This window comes from Hylobates moloch, unplaced genomic scaffold (assembly GCF_009828535.3).
Source record: "Hylobates moloch isolate HMO894 unplaced genomic scaffold, HMol_V3 SCAFFOLD_2, whole genome shotgun sequence".
Lineage (NCBI taxonomy): Eukaryota > Metazoa > Chordata > Mammalia > Primates > Hylobatidae > Hylobates > Hylobates moloch.
The window spans coordinates 156,543,985-156,564,198 of NW_026652277.1; the positions used below are offsets into that span (position 1 = coordinate 156,543,985).

The 20,214-nt window shown below is 40.8% G+C and overlaps 1 protein-coding gene across 1 annotated transcript in view; it reads left to right on the top strand.

Annotated features, from left to right (window-relative positions):
- The window catches only part of ECT2L (epithelial cell transforming 2 like), a 104,481-nt gene that overhangs the window by 25,889 nt on the left and 58,378 nt on the right, over positions 1-20,214 (top strand). The window contains exons 4-6 of the mRNA XM_032160304.2: positions 13,393-13,555; positions 18,053-18,305; positions 19,785-19,953. Coding sequence (XP_032016195.1) covers positions 13,393-13,555; positions 18,053-18,305; positions 19,785-19,953 — 585 coding nt within the window. The remainder of the gene's footprint in view (positions 1-13,392; positions 13,556-18,052; positions 18,306-19,784; positions 19,954-20,214) is intronic.

Consider the following 20,214-nt stretch of genomic DNA (forward strand, 5'->3'; position numbering starts at 1 on the left):
CTGCTGGTTTTGAAGACGGAGGAAGAGGACATGAGCCAAGGAAGGCAGGCAGCTGCCAGGAGCAAGAAAAGACACGGGGACTGACTGTAGCCCAGAGAAAATGACTTCAGACTTCTGACCTCCAGAACCATAAGATCCGTCTGTGTTGCTTTAAGCCACTACATTTGTGGTAGCTTTGTTTACAAATTTGTTAGAGCAGCAACAAGAAACTAATACAAGCAGTGATTTTCTTTTTCTATTTTTCAACATTTATTCTTTTTCATTTATTATTTTAGTTTACACACATTTATTTAGCCCCAGCCATGCTGCAAGCACTCTGCCAGTTGCCAGGGACAGAGCAGTGAACAAGACAATAATAGAGACAGACATTACATGGTGAAGGAGGCCGGGCGCAGTGGCTCACGCCTGTAATCTTAGCATTTTGGGAGGCTGAGGCCGGCGGATTACTTGAGCTTAGGAGTTCAAGACCAGCCGGGGCAACATGGTGAAACCCTGTGTCTACTAAAAAATACAAAAATTAGCTGGGTGCTGTGGCGTGTGCCTGTGGTCCCAGCTACTTAGGAGGCTGACGCAGGGGAATTGCTTGAGCCTGGGAGGTGGAGGTTGCAGTGAACCGGGATTATACGATTACAGTCCAGCCTGGGCAACAGAGCCAGAGACCCTGTCTTAAATAAATAAATAGATAAATAAATAAATAAATAAATAAAAATGGTGGAGCCTGAAAAAGGACTGGGTCAGCAAGAATAAAAACACGAAACAGCGCTTAGATTACACTGTAATGCACATCAAGTGTAAAGGACACAGGTTTCAGCAAAGGCTATGAGATGGCATTAAGCAGGAGTGCTCAGTGTCAGCCAGACTCCCATAGGGACGCGTGTGGGCAGCAGGAATGGTTGTTGAGGAGATGGGGAGATTCTGGCTGTACCCCAGACATGTCACTCTAAAACTCCACTATCATCACCTGATCTGGTTGCCTGTGTTGTTGCCAAAATAGCTTTCACCAGCCACAGGACTCTAACCCACTATACTGGTTCCAGCTACTTCTGGCTCCACCCCCCGGAACCATATCACCTCATTGGCCCTAAGTTATTATGAACACACAGGAAGTCAAACTGCAATTAGGTAACAACAGTAGGTGTGTGTGCATGCATTATGCGTCATTTCCCATGATCCAAGGCCGGCCTGGCCAGCCTGACATAACAAAGAAGTAGCTATGACTGTGAGAAGTGACAAAGGAAAAGTAATGGGACCTCACCTAGGCCAGATGGTCAGGGAAAGCTGCCCTGAGGATGGGATATTTACACTGGAGTCTGAAGGATGAGCAGGAGTCAGACAAGCAAAGACTTAGAGAATGACTGTTCTATCTGGAGAGGACAGCATGTGGGAGAGCCCTGATTCTTCTTTGCCTGCTCAACACCAATACCAGGCTTTTGTAGAAGCATTAGAACATACAGATAATGCTGAGTGTGGTGGCTCATGCCTGTAATCCCAGCACTTTGGGAGGCTGAGGTGGGTGGATCACTTGAGGTCAGGAGTTCGAGACCAGCCTGGCCAACATGGTGAAACCTTGACTCGACTAAAAATACAAAACTCAGCTGGGTGTGGTGGCAGTTGTCTGTAATTTGGGAGGCTGAGGCAGGAGAACCTCTTGAACCCAGGAGGCAGAGGTTGCAGTGAGCCAAGATCACGTCATTGCACTCCAGCCCAGGCAACAGACACTCCATCTCAAAAAAAAAAAGAAAACCAAACTATACTGATTGAGTTTGGATATTAGTTCCCACCCAAATCTCATGTTGAATTGTAATCCCCAATACTGAAGGTGAGATCTGGCAGGAGGTGTTTGGGTCATGGGGGCAGATCCCTCATGGTTTGGTGCTGTCTTCGTGATAGTGAGTTCCTGAGAGATCTGGTCATTTAAAAGTGTGTGGCACCTCCTCCCATCCCCCACTGTCTCACTCTCTTGCTCCTGCTTTCTTCATGTGATGTGCCTGCTTTGCCTTCACCTTCCACCGTGATTGGAAGCTTCCTGAGGCCTCCTGAGAAACCAAGCAGATGCCAGCACCATGCTTCCTGTAAAGCCTGCAGAACCGTGAGCCAATTAAACCTCTCCTCTTTATAAACTACCCAGTCTCAGCCAGGTGTGGTGGCTCACACCTGTAATCCCAGCACTTTGGGAGGCCAAGATGGGCAGATCATGAGGTCAGGGGTTCAAGACCAGCCTAGCCAACATGGTGAAACCCCATCTCTACTAAAGATACAAAAGATTAGCCAGGTGTGGTAGCGCATGCCTGTAATCCCAGCTACTCTGGAGGCTGAGGCAGGAGAATCGCTTGAATCTGGGAGGCGGAGGTTGTAGTGAGCTGAGATCACACCATTGCACTCCAGCCTGGGCAACAGGGTGAGACTCTGTCTCAAACAAAACAAAACAAAACAAAACAGAAAAAAAAAAAAAAAACCACCCAGTCTCGGGTATTTCTTTATAGCAACACAGAAAGGGCCTAACACATATACAAACAATATAAGGGACCCCAGTATATTCAGCACCCATTTTTAACAATCATCAGCTCATGGTTCATATTATTTCATCTATTTTCCCAAAGTTGTAACCTCCCTGTATACCCTGGGTTATTATTTGTTGTTTTTTGAGATGGAGTCTCTCTCTGTCCCCCAGGCTGGAGTGCAGCAGCACAATCTTGGCTCATTGCAATCTCCACCTTCCAGGTTCAAGCGGTCTTCCTGCCTCTGAGCCTTCAAGTAGCTGGGATTACAGGTGCGAGCCACCACACCCAGCTTATTTTTATATTTTTAGTAGAGACGGGGTTTCACCATGTTGGCCAGACTGGTTTCAAACTCCTGACCTTGTGATCCACCCGCCTCAGCCTCCCAAAGTGCTAGGATTACAGGCATAAGCCACCACGCCCACCCCCTGAATTATTTTAAAGCAAACTCTAGAGATCATGTCATTTCTTACTTTAATATTCCAGTACATAACTTTTTTATAAAGGACTTTTTTTTATATACTTTTAAGTTCTAGGGTACACGTGCACAACGTGCAGGTTTGTTACATATGTATACATGTGCCATGTTGGTGTGCTGCACCCATTAACTCGTCATTTACATTAGGTATATCTCCTAATGCTATCCCTTCCCCTACCCCATGACAGGTCCCAGTGTGTGATGTTCCCCTTCCTGTGTTATAAAGGACTATTTTTAAAAATATAATCACAATTGCATTATCAGCCTGAAAAAATTCATAATTATCAAATGTCTAGTCAGTAATCAGTTTTCCTCAATGATCTCATAACTTCTTACTTTAAAAATAATTTATTTAACTCAGGACCCAATAAGGTTCATACATTGCAATTGATTAATATGATGTCTAGACTTCTTTTAATGTATAGGTTTTCTCCCCTCACTCTTTTTCTTTTCTCCCTTGTCTTGTAGAGTTTCCCACAGTCTGCATTTTGCTGAATGTAACCTTCTGCCTCCCCTTTTCCTGAAAACTGGTAGTTTGGGGCCTGATGAAAGTCAGGTTTGATTTTTTCATAAGAATACTTCAAAGGTGGTGTTTTGTTCTTCCTTCAGAAGCTGGCGAGTTCCACTGGTTTTTCTGTGTGCCGTTAGCTGCCATTGGCAATCTTTGCATGGGTCCACTATTTCATTAGGGGTTACAAAATGTCGACATACTACCTCGTCCTTCCTTTTCTGTCTACTAGTTAGAATACTTCTATAAAGAGAAACTTTCCCTCATTAATGAGTTGCTTTCCTCTGAGGTAGAGTTCACACAGGAAAGACACATGTTGATTTTATTTACCAATTTTCTAACCAATAGCTTGGATTTATGTCATCCTCCAAAATTGATCACTGAGTTCTTTGTAGTATTATAAACGCATGAACTTAAGTATCTTATGTTTCAATCCATTTCAGTTATTTTCTTGTTGGTATTCAAATTGTGTTGTTCCTGGCCAGGGGAGGCTCCTCAAGATAACTCTTGACTTCTTTTGACACGTTAATTTCTCATCTTTTTTTATTTTGAGACAGGGTCTCACTCTGTCACTCAGGCTAAGGTGCTGGCTAAGTTATTTTTTTGTTTGTTTGTTTGTTTGTAGAGATGGGAGTCTCACTATGTTGCCCAGGCTGGTCTCGAACTCCTGGCCTCAAATTATCCTCCTACTTTGGCCTACCAAAGTGCTGGGATTACAGGACGTGAGCCACCACACCTGTTGGTTTCTAATACTTTCTTTTCTTTCTGGTGTGATAAAATCTTCTGCGCTCATCTTGTCCTTTTCCTGCTTGACTTGGGATCACCATTTCTCCAAGGAGCTGTTTCCTTCGGTGGGAAATAATATTTGGTATTAGGTATTGCCCCAATAGGGCACTCTTATAAGTATCTTATAAGGTGGTTCATAGTTTCTAGGAATTTTTAGTACACAGAACTAGAAAATAACTTTAAAGAAAAGTTACAATGCATCAAGAGTTCGGATCCATACTCTCAATTCAAACTCAAGTCAACAGGATTTGTATTGAACCTTTCTGTATTGCATCCATATCTCTTTCACATAGGAAATTCACATAGGATTTCACATAGGAAATCTTGGTTCCCAATGACGTTATTACTCATTTCCTTTGTTCCATAATAATACATGCACAACATTCCCAAAACAACAAAACCATCACTACCACTCCCTATATATCATTACTGAAATCAGTTAAAAATAATTTTTGCAGTGCTTGTTGTCCTTAAGATGTGCCACATTTAGGGACATAGAGTCAAATTTCTGTGGTTTTTTTTTTTTTTTTTTGAGACAGAGTCTCACTCTGTTTCCCAGGCTGGAGTGCAGTGGCACAATCTCAGCTCACTGCAACCTCTGCCTCCCGGGTTCCAGCGACTCTCCCACCTCAGCCTCCAGAGTAGGTAGTATGCTACAGGCGCTCGCCACCATGCCCGGCTAATTTTTTGTATTTTTAGTAGAGATGGGGTTTCACCATGTTAGCCAGGCTGGTCTCAAACTCCTGACCTGAAGTGATCTGCCCATCTTGGCCTCCCAAAGTGCTGGGATTACAGGCGTGAGCCACCGCACCCAGCCTAAATTTCTGTGTTTTAAAATGGAATAATCCCAATCTGTATGGCTATTCAACTAATTCAATACACAATTAAGTTTGTTTTGCCTTGCTTTTGAATTTTAGGGATTGCCTTTATCAAATCCAATTTTGTTTGATAATTTAATATTAAAAGACATATGGTTACAGAAGTCACATCTAGAAAACAAGGTATATTCAGAAAAATCTAGCTTCTACCACTGTGTTCTGTGCTCTGTTCCCTCCCTCCAAATCTCTCCACAACTAGGGTGGACAAGCTTTTTCTAAAGGGCCAGATAGCAACAATCTTAGGCCTTGTGGGCCCTGTGATCCCTGCTTCAACGACTTAGCTTTATCGATGCAGTATGAAGGCCACCACAGGCAATATGTAAGTAAATGGGTGTGGTTGTGTTCCAGTAACATTTTGCAAAAAGGGATGTCAAAAACGAATAGATATAGTCCACAGGCCATACCCCTGCTCTGGAGTCATCTGCAGGGACTGTCCCCGGATCCCCAGTTTCAACTCACTACTCACCCCATCCTAAACTGGTTTTTGCCCTTTTAAGTCCATATGGCTGAATCCAAAGGACTCTTGGATTTTTTTCAGTTATCTTGCTTGTCCTCTCTGCAGTTTTCAGTACGAACAAGTACTCACTCCTCGAAATGACAATCTTCCTGTGGATGCCGTGATAGAAGATTCACCTGGCTTCCTCCTACCTCTCTGTCCTTTCCATGCTGTTTAATGACAAATCCTCTACGTGTCGTTAAATGTGGGCATTCCTCCAGCCTGTGGGAACTCTGCTTCTCTTTTCACTCTGTGCTGTCTGTGTAGAGCACTTGATCCATACCCGGGCCTTTATTTAGTATTTCTATAACAGTGATCAGGCAATTTTTATCTTTGGCCCAGTCATTGCCTTTGAGTTCCTAATTATATATCCAGCTGCTTACTTGATATTTAATTTTGAATGTCTTGAAAACACTCCAAAACCAACATGTGCAAGTATATATAATCGTTGTAGGCACAATGTGACTATATTCTCTATTTTAATGGTACCACCAGCCATCCAGTTTCAAAAGTTAGAAACCCAAGACTCATCTAATCACCACTTATCAATTTACCCCCAATATCTTTCATGTGTTCAATTTTCTACATCTCTATCAATACCACCTTAGGCCAACCTACCATTATTTCTGGCCTGGGCTATGGCCATGGCCTTCTAACTGGTCTCCCCATCATTCTGGACTCTGTCACCCCTCCCTGTGCAGTCAGTGTTGGCTTCTCAAATGGCCCTGAGACCATGTCATCATGCCCCTGTTTAAAAGTTTTAGTTTAAAAAATTGTAACCTTTAACATGGCATCCAAGGCCCTGCAGGGATATGGCTCTAACCACCCCTTCAGCTTCCCCTCTTCCCTCTTTCTCCATAGTTCCTGGTGCTTCAGCCCAACTCACCTTCGTCCAGCTCCTCAGGGATGCTGCCTTTGCCCTTGACATTGCCCTCTACCTAGGAGGCTCTTCTACCTCCACTGCCTTCTTCTCCCAGTTGCCTTTAACCCACTTAGCTCCTGCAGGGAAGCCTTTCCACACATGTACTTTTTCTTCAGCAGATTAACGACAGTTGTAATTTCACCTTTATTTATTAGATTTTTTTTAAAATTGGTGCTGTCCCTAACCATACTGTAGGCTCCATAAAGGCAGGAATTGTGTCATTTTTCTTTTTTTGTCTCATTAAAACCCCAGAATATAAGAAGGGATTCAAAATAATGTTGATTTAATAAGTGAATCAGTGAACTGTACAATCACAGTAAACATGCACATACCAATTTAATTAAACAATTTTAGATCATGTATTCCTTTGAGAAGAGGTATTCAAATTGCACCAAAAACTATAAATCTTCCCCCCAGGAAAGACACATAGGTGCACAGATACAAAATTTACCACACATTTCAGGAACTTTGTATGCTGCATGAAACTCTCATATGGATAATAGTGCATTAAACTAAGTGAAATGTCTTCAATTTTTTTTATCATTTTAAATGACTTCATAATATTCAACGGTACAGATTTTGCTTAAGATTCTCTAGTTTTCCCTCCTTTGGTTTCAAGTTTATTATCCAACTTACTCAGTTTTCTCTTAATTTCAAAAACTATATATTTTTTACTTCAAATGTCTGGTTTTTTTTTTTCCAAATGAACATTTCAAACATTCACTCCTATTATTACCTTGATTTCTCTTTGAATATTTTCAGCATGTTTATGTTAAAATCTCTTGGATTATTTCATTACCTTCGGTTCTGGAGGTGACAGATCCCTTGTTTGGTTCATTTGCTGGCCTTCCCTCATGGTGTTTTAGTCTGAGGTTATTTTCCAAAGGGAGGATAACTGCCCTGGGTTGTGGAGGCACATGGGGTGGTTCACATGTGTATCTTCCTCTCCGAGAACCCCTTGGGTTTCTTATTTTCTCACCAGCGTTTATGTTTCTATGGTAGCTCAGGGTCTCTAACGTGCCAGGAGATTTAATATGGACTTAAGCCCATGCAAGGTACAGGCCTGTTCTGATTTCCCCCAGGTCTCCCTTTCCTTTAGCAGCCCAGGAGAAGGTGTGCTTCCTTGCTTCTTCCCTGCAAGGTCTGGACTCCTGTCAGTAGGAAAGCCTAGCACTACTCATCAAGACTGGGCCCAATTCTTCTGTGAATTTCTCAATTTCAGCTCCCATTTAGTGTCCTTGTGTTTTTTTTTTTTAATTTATAACTTGATTTCTTTTTTCATTACTCTTCCGTTTGAAGAGATTATGCTTTATAATCCCAGCGCTTTTAGCTGTTTGAAATTAGTTCATAGTGTATTAGTCCATTTCACACTGCTATAAAGAACTGCCTGAGACTGGGTAATTTATAAAGATAAAAGCATTAATTGGCTCAGAGTTCTGCATGGGTGGGGGGGCCTCAGGAAACTTAACAATTATGGTGGAAGGGGAAGCAGGCACATCTTACGTGGCGGCAGGCAAAAGAGAGAAAAGGAGGAACTGTTAAACACCAATAAAACATCGGATCTCGTGAGAACTCACTATCACAGGAAAAGCATGGGGGAAACCACCTCCATGATCCACTCACCCACCACCAGGTCCCTCCCTTGACATGTGGGGATTATGGAGATTAAAATTCGAGATGAGATTTGGGTGGGGACATAAAGCGAAACCATATCACATAGATTTCCCTTTCAGCTCAGTCTACTGATTTCTAGGAAGATTAGATTTTATATATATGCCATAACTTATCTCAGACATTTAGCTTATTTTCCCCAGCTTTTGCTACTAAAAACAACATTTAGAGGAACATCCTTTAGCTAAATCCTTAGACATATCTTTAATCATTGTTTTAGGGAAACCCCTAGAAGACAAATTGTTGGATCCAAAAGCACATTTGTATGGCCTCTGGTATTTGTCACTTGCCAACTTGTCTTCCTTTTCATGCAACTCAGGAGTTGCACAGATGCCTATGGTTCCCCTTGCCCTTGTGTCATCTCCTTTTGGCCCCATTAAAACATGCACCAGAGGATCACCTGAGGTCAGGAGTTCGAGACCAGCCTGGCCAACATGGCAAAACCCTGTCTCTGCTAAAAATACAAAAATTAGCCGGGCTTGGTGGCACGCACCTGTAATCCCAGCTGCTCAGGAGGCTGAGATAGCAGAATCACTTGAATCCAGAAGGTGAAGGTTGCAGTGAGCAGAGATCACGCCATAGTACTACAGCCTGGGTGACAGAGCAAGACTCCATCTCAAAAATAAATAAATAAATAATTTTAAAAAAAACAACATGCACCAGGGACTGAAACTGGGGTATGAACAGCACCCCAGACCCTGACCAAGCCATAAAAGTGTTTGTAAAGAAGCCACCAGACAAGGCTTAGAGGTGCTGCCTAGGCAACCAGAAAACAGGGACCTCTGCCAAATCCACTCTCCCCTCCACAGGCCTCTCTCCAAGCTGTTCTCCTAGTCATTTTCATCACAATTTTGGCAGCTTCTTTCTACTTATCAGAAATTTAAGAGCAGAGAATTAAATTCAAGTCCCACATTACTAAGCTTTGTTATTTTTGCAAAGTACACGTTGTACATTCAGTGGCACACTGTGAAGCACTATCATGAATTATTTAAATGACACCATCCTCATCACAATAAATGAGCAAAACACGTTTTTTCACTGTCTCCTTACATGTTATTTCTCTTCACAGATTTCTTACTTTGCAACATTAACTAAAATGTGATGAGCCCCGCAATGTCATTACTACAAACTACCCTACCTTAGTTCTGCTGATTATGTTTTTTTTTTAATGTGACGGAAGCATTTTTCTTTCTTCATAAGATTCATTATACTCAAACGTGTCCTTGTAGCAGCATAGAATAGGAACAAATATAAAATATGTATAACCAAGGTTTACTTTTGGAAGAAATTCATATTCAATTCTCCTTTGCTCTGCTGGGATGGAACAATAGATGCTGTGAGGTGGGAAGGTAGTAGACATGAAAATCTAAAGATACTGAGACCCTTCTTTGGAAAGGAGGCCGGAAACATCTCTGTTTTGCCTCTTATTTTATTAATCTATTTTATAATTCCAAGTAAATGAGAGTAAAACTTATCTCAAAGGCTAGCAAAATGATCCTGAAGTTTAACTCAGGCCATGAGGACAGTAATTCATTAGAGATTAACTGTTCTTGGCATTGTCACAGTCTTGTTCAGCTTGAATGTTAATCTCTAAGGAAATGACAGTTATTACCTGTGCTTTATTGTTGATACTGACAAGATCCTCAAGTGACACTTCTGTCTGTGGATACTACATGCTACCAGTACAGGCCTGGCTCCATTCTTTGCCGTTTACACACACACACACACACACACACACACACACACACACACACACAAACACTCTCACTCTCTCTGTTTCTTTCCTCACAACGGCATGCCAACAGGTTCATTTTACGCCACTCTGTTTTGTCTCAGGATGTGACAAGGCTACATGGACAGGGATCAAAAAAACAGCAGTGACTTAAGGCCAGGGGAGGAAGAACACAGAAAATAAATCAGCAATCGTTAAAACTTGGAACTGAAGCAAACTTAAAATATTTTAGCCACTTAAAAAAAATCTTCTCATTTTGCAATAATTTTTAACTTACAGAAAAGTTGCAAGAATAGTACAAATAATGTCTTTATCCCTTTCACCTGGACTTCCTCATTTAGTTAACATTTTAATAGTTATGGCCAGGCACAGTGGCTCATGCCTGTAATCCCAGCACTTTGGGAGGCCAAGGCAGGAGGATCGCTTGAGCTTAAGAGTTCAAGACCAGCCTGGGCAACATAGTGAAACCACATCTCCATTAAAGATACAAAAAAATTAGCCGGGTGTGGTGGTCCATGCCTGGAGTCCCCAGCAATTTGGGAGGCTGAGGAGGGAGGATTGCTTGAGGCCGGGAGGCAGAGGTTGCAGTGAGCTGAGATCGCGCCACTGCCCTCCAGCCTGGGTGACAGAGCCAGGCCCTGTCTCAAAAAAAAAAAAAAAATAGTTAACAGTTTAATAGCTAACATTTTACCATTTTTGCCTTATTATTTAGAATCACTTGAGAGTAAATTACGAACATGATGCCCATTACCTTAAGTGTGTCAATGTGTGTTTCCTAAAACATAAGGACACACTGCTGAAAAATCAAAGTATATCCAGCATTACCAGGAAATCAGCACTGATACAATACTACATCCACCCTGCAGACTCCATTCCCATATTCCTGATTGCTCCAGCAATGTCCTTTATAATCATCCTTTTCCATTTGGTCCAGAATCCAGCCCAGGGTTATCTACTGTATTTAGTTTCCATGTCTCTAGATCTGCCTTCCATGTGGAACAAATGCTCAGGTTTTCCTTGTCTCTTATGACTTGATACTTTTGAAGAGCACAGGCCTGCTGCTTTGTTGAATGACCCTCAATTTCTGGTTGGGTGATGGTTCCTCAAGATTACGCTCAGGTTATGCCTTCTTGGCAGGAATAGCACGGAAATGCTGCTGTGTTCTCAGTGGATCGCATCGGGGGGCATAGCATGTCCATTTGTCCCATAGCTAGTGATTATATCCCTTGGTTAAGATAGCTAATTATTTTGTACTTAATTTATATTTAATAAACAATTTAAAAGTATTTGATTAATTTTAAAGTAATCAAAAACCATTCTATGTATATCCTGTTTCTTATCAAGCTTTCACCCACTAGTTTTAGCGTTCATTAATTTTTTTTTTTTTTTTTTGAGATGGAGTTTTGCTCTTGTCACCCAGGCTGGAGTGCAGTGGCGCGATCTCGGCTCACTGCAACCTCCACCTCCTGTGTTCAAGCGATTCTCCTGCCTCAGCCTCCTGAGTAGCTGAGATTACAAGCATATACCACCATGCCCAGCTAACTTTCATATTTTTAGTACAGACAGGGTTTCACCACATTGGCCAGGCTGGTTTCAAACTCCTGACCTCAGGTGATCCACCCGCCTCGGCCTCCCAAAGTGCTGGGATTACAGGCGTGAGCCACCCATTGATGATTCTTATTTGAAGCAATTATTACTATGATGGCCTTCAAATGGTGATTTCCTAATTTCTTAATTCCTTCTGCATGTATTAATTGGTGTTCTGCTGTGAGGCAGTTTTCCTTCTCCCTTATTTATTCATTCATGGGTATATTTATATCGGTATGGACTCAGGAACGCCTATTTTATTCAATAGGCTATATTACATTAATTATTTACTTTGATACTCAAATTATTCCATATTTTGCCAGTGGGAGTGACTTTATTAATAAATTGGCTTCTGTATTCTTTTGGTATGTCCATGATTCTTTAAGTACTTCCTTATTTTCTGGTGTCAAGATTTTCCAGACCCATCTTATACTTTCCTTGTCCCTGCCCTGGTATCAGCCATTTCTCCAGTAAGCTCTGGTTTATTTTATTAGGAAATGGAATTGAGAAACCAAGATCTGAGTTTATGGTGTGTTCATTGCTTCTGGGATGTCATTGCTTTTAGGTGCTCTAAGATGAAATATATGTACACACGTGTACATATACAGCCATCTGTCTGTGTATCATTCATTTATATACATATTTTAAAACATGAGATTTTACAGTGATATCTCCAATTTCTCTCCAACTCCATATAGATTAGTCTAGCTTTCCTCCTTTACATATTTGTAGATCCTTTTTCCAAAAGTGAGAAACCTAGCTCCCATAATCTTTAGATTTTTCCCAACCCCCTGTAAACAACCAATCTTCCAGCCATTCAGAAGCCATCATCTCCTTCTCCCCTTCTGCACATGGCTATTGCCCCACTGAGTCTCTCCGCACTCTTCCTGTGGCCACGCCAGGCTGAGCAAACCCTGTTACTGACCCGTAACAGCACACTAGTCTCTTCTATACCTGCTACCCATTCAGGAGAAACGATTGGCATTTCAGAATGTGGCCAGCTTTGTGTCAAAAGAAGGATTAAATAAATCACATAATATAATGTGTTAGGTCCAGTGGGGAAGAGAATTTGGTCTTATAATACAGGCAGCCACTTAAAAGGAAAAATAAATTTCTTCTAGAAGCACTGGTCTCATAAAAAATAAAAAAAATAAAAAAAAACAAAAAACGTCCACACACAAGAAAATCTCAGTGAATATATCTTTGCTTTGAATTTCAACTCCATTAAAAATCTTGAGTTCAGTTTTAAATTGATAGTGAAAAGGTTTTATAGTCTTTTTCTCTTGAAAATCAAACCAAACTAGGTTTACTCCAAGACTGTTTATTCCTGTGAATTTTAGATATTCTTGCTATTTGTCTTCCTTTTTAGAACGGATAAATTCAAAGCGAATACTTTTTTTTTTTTTAAGACAGAGTCTCACTCTGTTGCCCAGGCTGGAGTGCAGTAGCACGATCTCAGCTCACTGCAACCTCAGCTTCCCGGATTCAAGTAATTCTGCCTCAGCATTCCGAGTAGCTGGGATTACAGGCATGCACCACCATACTCAGCTAATTTTTTGTATTTTTAGTAAAGACAGAGTTTTGCCGTGTTGGCTAGGCTGGTCTTGAACCCCTAACCTCAAGTGATCCACCCACCTTGGCCTCTCAAAGTGCCGGGATTACAGGCATGAGTTGCTGCACCTGGCCTGAAAATTTTTTAAATCTAGATTTATGTTTTGTTAGGATTTATTTTTTATAGGTAGAACATTGGAGGACGATCAATGACCAATATTTATGCTGACTTTTTAGTTAATTTTAGACATTAGTGTTCTAAACTAAATTTCTCTTTCTTTTTAGGTTTGTCCAAGACTGGTTTTCAGAAAGGATGCAAGTGGCCAAAGTGGACTTCTCTACAGTGTTACCACGCTTCATTTCTCTATATATCTTTTCCTTTTTGAGTCCGAAAGATTTGTGTGCCGCTGCCCAAGTCAGCTGGCCCTGGAAGTTTTTAACTGAACAGGTTTACTATTTGTCACTTCCTAGTAATAGGGCACAAGTACAGCTGTAATCTCTAATGAGGCTACTGAGGTAGCTCCCTTCCCTGAAGACAATAGCTGAGGGTACCTGATCCGTCATTAACTTACCCTTGAGAGAAAAAATGGGGATAAGTGAAATACAATAATGTATTTCTATAAATAAATAAGGAATATAGACTAGTCCAATAATTCCTGTGAAATACAATAATGTATTTCTGTAAATAAATAAGGAATATAGACTAGTCCAATAATTCCTGTTACTTAAAAAATCTTTAAATATGCAGTATAATTATTTAGAAAACATTTTATCTTGGTTAAAGAAGTTCCCTTTTTTTTTTTTTTTTTGAGACGGAGTCTTGCTCTGTCGCCCAGGCTGGAGTGCAGTGGCACGATCTCAACTCACTACAACCTCTGCTTCCTGGGTTCAAGTGACTCTCCAGCCTCAGCCTCCTGAGTAGCTGGGATTACAGGCATGCGCCACCACGCCCAGCTAATTTTTGTATTTTTAGTAGAGACAGGGTTTCACCATGTTGGTCAGGCTGGTCTCGAACTCCTGACCTTGTGATCCGCCCACCTCGGCCTCCCAAAGTGCTGAGATTACAGGCATGAGCCACCACGCCCAGCCAAGAAGTTCACTTTTCTTCATGAAAAATGATTTATGCTTTAGATTTTGTATATTATTTTATCTCTGATAACTCAGCTCTAGAAACTGCTACACAACCACAGCCTCAACTAATCCCTTATTGTCTTAACATCTGTTAAAGAACATACATTGAGATTGTTAACAGCAGTTGAAAGCAGTTAACAGCAGCAGCTGTTTAAAATCAACATCTTTTGCCATTAAGTCTGCCTCTGGCCTCGTTGTCTCTTCATTTTCTTGTAAAAATATTTAATAAAATGTAATTATACGCATACTTTTTTTTTTTTTTTACTGAGACAGGATCTCATTCTGTCACCCAGGCTGGAATACAGTGATGCAATCTGGCTCACTGCAACCTCTGTCTTCCAGGCTCAAGAGACCCTCTCACCTCAACCTCCCAAGTACCTGGGACTATAGACATGCCCAGCTAATTTTTGTATTTTTAGTAGAGAGGGGGTTTCGCCATGTTGGCCAGGCTGGTCTCGAACTCCTGGGCTCAAGAGATCCACCCACCTCGGCCTCTCAAAGTACTGGGATTACAGGCATGAGCCACCGTGCCTGGCCTAGTCTGTTTCTATTTCTGTAAACACTGATATATTTGTGTTTAATCCATCATTTTACTATTTATTTTTTGTTTGTCCCATTTATGTTTTTTTCCTCCTCCCTGTCTTCCTTTGTGTGAATTAAACTTTTTTCAATGGTTAATTATGGATTCTTTAACAGTTCTTTCATGGTTACCATAGAGTACAACATATAGCCTTGAGTTATCTTACCATTTCTAAGACAATGCAGGGAGCTTAAAACACTTTAAATTCATTTACCCTCCTCTCAGTTTCCATGCTTTTGTTAAAGATTTTTATTTTATATATACTAATAATAGCCTACTGTTGACCAGAAGACTTACTGATAACACTAACAGTCGATTAACACGCATTTTGTATATGTACTATATACTGTTTCTTCAATATGGCAAAAGAGATTGTTATTTAAAAATTCATGAGAAGATATATTTACTATTAAGTGGAAATGGATCATTGTAAAGATCTTCACCCTCATCATCTCATGTTGAGTAGGCTGAGGAAGCTGAGGAAGAGGAGGGGTTGGTCTTGCTGTCTTGGGGGCAGCAGAGGTGGAAGAAAGTGCATATAAATGCACGTATGCAGTTCAAACCCATTGTTCAAGTGTATAAAATAAACATATATAACACATGAACACATATCTCACAAATCTTTATTACTATTGTTTTATGTAGTCAATATTTGTATGTGACCATATTTTTTTTCTGTAGCTCATTTTTTTCTGTTTCTGTATCTCTGAGTTTCCATTTGGGATCATTTTCCTTTTGCATTCTATTTAATATTACCTCTAGTACAGGTGTGCTGCTGATAAATTTTCTTAGTTTTTGTGTGTCTGAAAATATCTATTTCATCTTCATACTTAGACAATTATTTCAATAAGAAATTTAAATTCTAGGTTGGCAGCTAATTTTTTTTATAGAACTTTGAAAATATATTTTTTTTTTCTTGAGAAGTCAGAAGTTTTATTGTTGATCCTTTAAAGGTAACATTTCTATCATCTCTAGCTGCTTTTTGGACTTTTTTTTTCTTTCATTTTCAGTAATGTTATTCTGATACACCTAGGTGTTTGTATGTATCTCGTTTTGTAGTGATTTTTGAGTCTGACACTTAATGTCTTTCATCAGTTTTGAAATGTTCTCAGATGTTATTTCTTCATATTGATTCTGCCCCATTCTCTCCCTTTTTCTAGTATTCCAATACTTATAGGTTGGAAAGATTCGCCATGTCTCATAACTTTCATATTCTTTTATACACATTTTCCATTTCTGTGACCTTCAATATTTCAGTCTGGATTTTCTTTGGACCTATCTTTCAGTTTACTAATTGTTTCTTTAGCTAGATTCTAATCTGATCTTAAACCCATCCATTGAGTTGTAAATTTCAGTTATATTTTCAGTTCTAGAATATTGATTTAATTCTTTTGCCAAAATTTTCTACCTAGTCATTTATTTTAGATATATTATTTATTTCCGCAAAGTTCATGTCTGATGATTACAATATTTGGATCACCTGAGGATCTCTCTATAGTTATTAAAAACCAAAAAGAAAAAAGAATTCTTGTCTATTGTGTGTTCTAGTTAATTTTCATTGAGTACCAGATACTGAGTATACAAAATTAATGTGATCCTTTGAGTCTCTGGGTGATGTTATCTTCCTTCAGAGAGAATTTACTTTTGCTTCTGGCACATCTAGTGCTAGGAACAAATCCTACAAATCCAGTCAAGGAATGAGATATTTCAAAGCTGGCTTCAGTCTTTGTGAGAGTTTGTCTAATTCAGTATTATCTTTCCTGAAAAGAATCTTAACTGAAAGCTGGTGTGATTACCAAGGCTCTCCCCTCTTAGTGGGCCCTAAATTTCCATTAGTGTCCTCTCTTCCCTGTGAGAATGCCTAAGATTCTTTTTTAGCATCTAAGTCTTTTAGTCATAACTTTCTGTTCTGCTTCTCAGCCTAACAAGCTTTGCTTTGGAACTGACAAACGCCTTGAAGTAAAAAGTGATGCCAAATATCAGGCTTACCTCTCTGGGTTTCCCTTCTTTCTGGGGTCTTGGTTGAACAAGTCCTTATTGCATTGATAGCTCTATAATATAGCCTTCAAATAACTGTTTGTATAATATTTGGTCTAGATATTTCATTAGTTCAAACCACATGAAATTTTCTCTTTTCATATGTCAAAATGGCTGCATATTGGCAATATCGTACGCTTCAGTCAAAATTATTCTCAATGAGAGGGTTAATCTGAAAGAAACTATTCCACTATTGCTAGAATCTGAATTCTCAGAATCTAGGGTTAACGTAACCAAATGCTATTGGAACGCTGGATAAGTGTCACAAAGATGTCTAATACATACATTCACATATAACGTATATATTCATCAAATAACATTTTTCCTGTGGAACAAAACATGCTTCTTATTTCCAAGTCAAGTTCAGATAGTAAGTCAGTAGTAGCATTTAAAAACCTTATATCTGGCCAGGTGCAGTGGCTCACACCTGTAATCCCAGCACTTTGGGAGGCTGAAGCGGGTGGATCACCTGAAGTCAGGAGTTCCAGACCAGCCTGTCCAACAGGGCAAAACCCCGTCTCTAGTAAAAATACAAAAAGACTAGCTGGGCATGGTGGCATGTGCCTGTAATCCTAGCTACTCAGGAGGCAGAGGCAAAAGAATTGCTTGAACTCAGGAGGCAGAGGTTGTAGTGAGCTGAGATCGTGCCACTGCACTCCAGCCTGGGCGACAGAGCGGGACTCCATCTCAAAAAAACATAGAAATAAAAATAAAAGGCTGGGCGCGGTGGCTCACACCTGTAATCCCAGCACTTTGGGAGGCCGAGGCGGACAGATCACGAGGTCAGGAGATCGAGACCATCCTGGCTAACACTGTGAAACCTCGTCTCTACTAAAAATACAAAAAAATTAGCCAGGTGTGGTGGCGGGCACCTGTAGTCCCAGCTACTCGGGAGGCTGAGGCAGGAGAATGGCGTGAACCCAGGAGGCAAAGCTTGCAATGAGCCGAGATCACGCCACTGTACTCCAGCCTGGGCAACAGAGTGAGACTCTGTCTCAAAATAAATAAGTTAAATAAAATAAAATATAAAAAAATCAAATATAAACATTGTAGAAACAAATGGATTTGCATACAAATTCTGAGATTTTTGTACCAGAAATCTCAGTGTAATGAAAAAGTATCTGTGTACCTGAAAATATTATTGCTAGAAAACTGTCTGTAAACAATTTGTGACTCATCTTCCTCTTGTTTCTGAAGGATTGCTTGTGGATGCCCAAATGCATTAAGTTCGGATGGTTTCTGCCCTATACTCCAACAGATAATGAGTATGGTGCTTGGAAGCGCCATTACGTTGCTTGTGTGTCCCACTTAGACTGGCTGACACCTAGGGAGGCTGCTGCTACTTATGGGACGCTGAATGAACCCAAAACAGAAGATGAGGAACTACTGGAGAGACAAAGAGAAAAGTGCCTGAGGAAAAGAATTTGGGAGAAAATTGCACTACGTAAGAGTAAGTAGCATTTTAAACCTTTATATCTTAGGTAAATAATATAGACACAAATGGATTCACATACAAATTCCCACAGAGGACAGCCCTGTCTTTTGGAACACTCTGAGTGGCGGTCTTAAGTATTTTCCAGATGAGCCTTTTTCTTTATTGTATATTTCAAGTTAATTGACGAGAAAAACAAAGATTTCAGACAATATATATAAGGTTAAATATCAGTACCTCCATTGCTATTCTGGCTCCTCTCAGGCTTATAAGATCAAAAACAAAGAGGGGAAAGATGCTTGAACATGGGCAAAGAGCAAATAAATAGGTTCAAAACAGAGGAATTGGGAGTGGTGAAAAGAGGAGGAGAAATGCAAGTGAAAATGGAAGCAGGGAAAATAGCATTTAAAAAAGGAGAAAGAGGACAGCTCTTTCTGCTCTTTTTAAAGCCTCTTTCAGTTAAGCCCCCTATTTATTTATTTATTTTATTTTATTTATTTTTTTTGAGACAGAGTCTTGCTCTGTCGCCCATGCTGGAGTGCAGTGGCGCAATCTCAGCTCACTGCAAGCTCCGCCTTCCAGGTTCACGCCATTCTCCTGCCTCAGCCTCCCGAGTAGCTGGGACCACAGGCGCCCGCCACCACGCACAGCTAATTTTTTGTATTTTTAGTAGAGATGGGGTTTCACCGTGTTAGCCAGGATGGTCTTGATCTCCTGACCTCCTGATCCACCCGCCTCTGCCTCCCAAAGTGCTGGGATTACAGGCATGAGCCACCGTGCCCTATTTAATTTTATTTTTGAGACAGGGTCTCACTCTGTCACCCAGGCTGTGCAATGGTATGATCTCTGGCTCACTGCAGCCTCGACTTCTGAGGCTCAAGTGATCCTCCCACCTCAGCCTCCTGAGTAGCTGGGACCACAGGTGCACACCACCACACCCTGCTAATTTCTTGTATTTTTGTAGAGATGGGGTTTCTCCATGTTGGCCATGCTGGTCCCGAATTCCTGGGCTCAAGTGTCCCACCCACCCTGGCCTCCCAAGGCGCTGTGATTACAGGCAGAGCCACGGTGCCCAACCTCAGCTAGGCCTCATGCTTTACGCAGCGTGTAAAAGAAAACAGCAAAACTGATTTGAGTTGTCCCATGCTTTCTTCCCACTAACTCACCCTCTGGTGAGATCGTGACAAATAAGGAATTGCTTGAAGGCAAGAAGAAGGGCACAAATGAATGTAACACCTATCAGTTGATTAACTGGTCTCCACAAGAAAAGGGTTGCTTGTTCTCTGAGCTTTGTTTCTTGACCTGAAATGACTGGTAGCTCACAGCTGCAGTGCCGAGAGGATGAGAAATCCAAACCGAGTGCATGAAAATGGCTGTAATTATTGTCATTTGGAAACTTGCCCTGGTACAGCTTTATTTTTGATGCCTTTATCTGTGTGGACTTGGCTGGGAGAAGTATGAAGTAATCAGCCCTGCCTGCTGCTCTTTGTTTTTCAGAGGAGTTATTCAAAGTTCGACCCCCTTGGGTGAGTGGAACTTGCTGCTCTAGCATGCTAAAGCCCGGATGCCAACCACGCCTCTCCCAGACTGTAAGGGAGCGAGTGGGATTACACGAAGCTTTGGAGAAACAGCTTGTTTTGACATCGTTAGAAACCTTGCCCAAGCGGTAAGCAAAATTCCATCTACTGAAGGCTCAACACCATCCCAATACCAATAATTCACTCTAGAACAAATTTAGCTATCACGCAGAAATCTTGTGTAATTCTGTGGCTCATATCCTATGAAATATCAGTAAAGATAATTAATTTTCTAGAACAGTAGTCAAACATGCCTTCTGAAGAGGTAAACATGTAACATACAAAACTGACATTTTAAATATTCTTTTTTTTTTTTTTTTTTTTTGAGATGAGGTCTTGCCACATTGCCC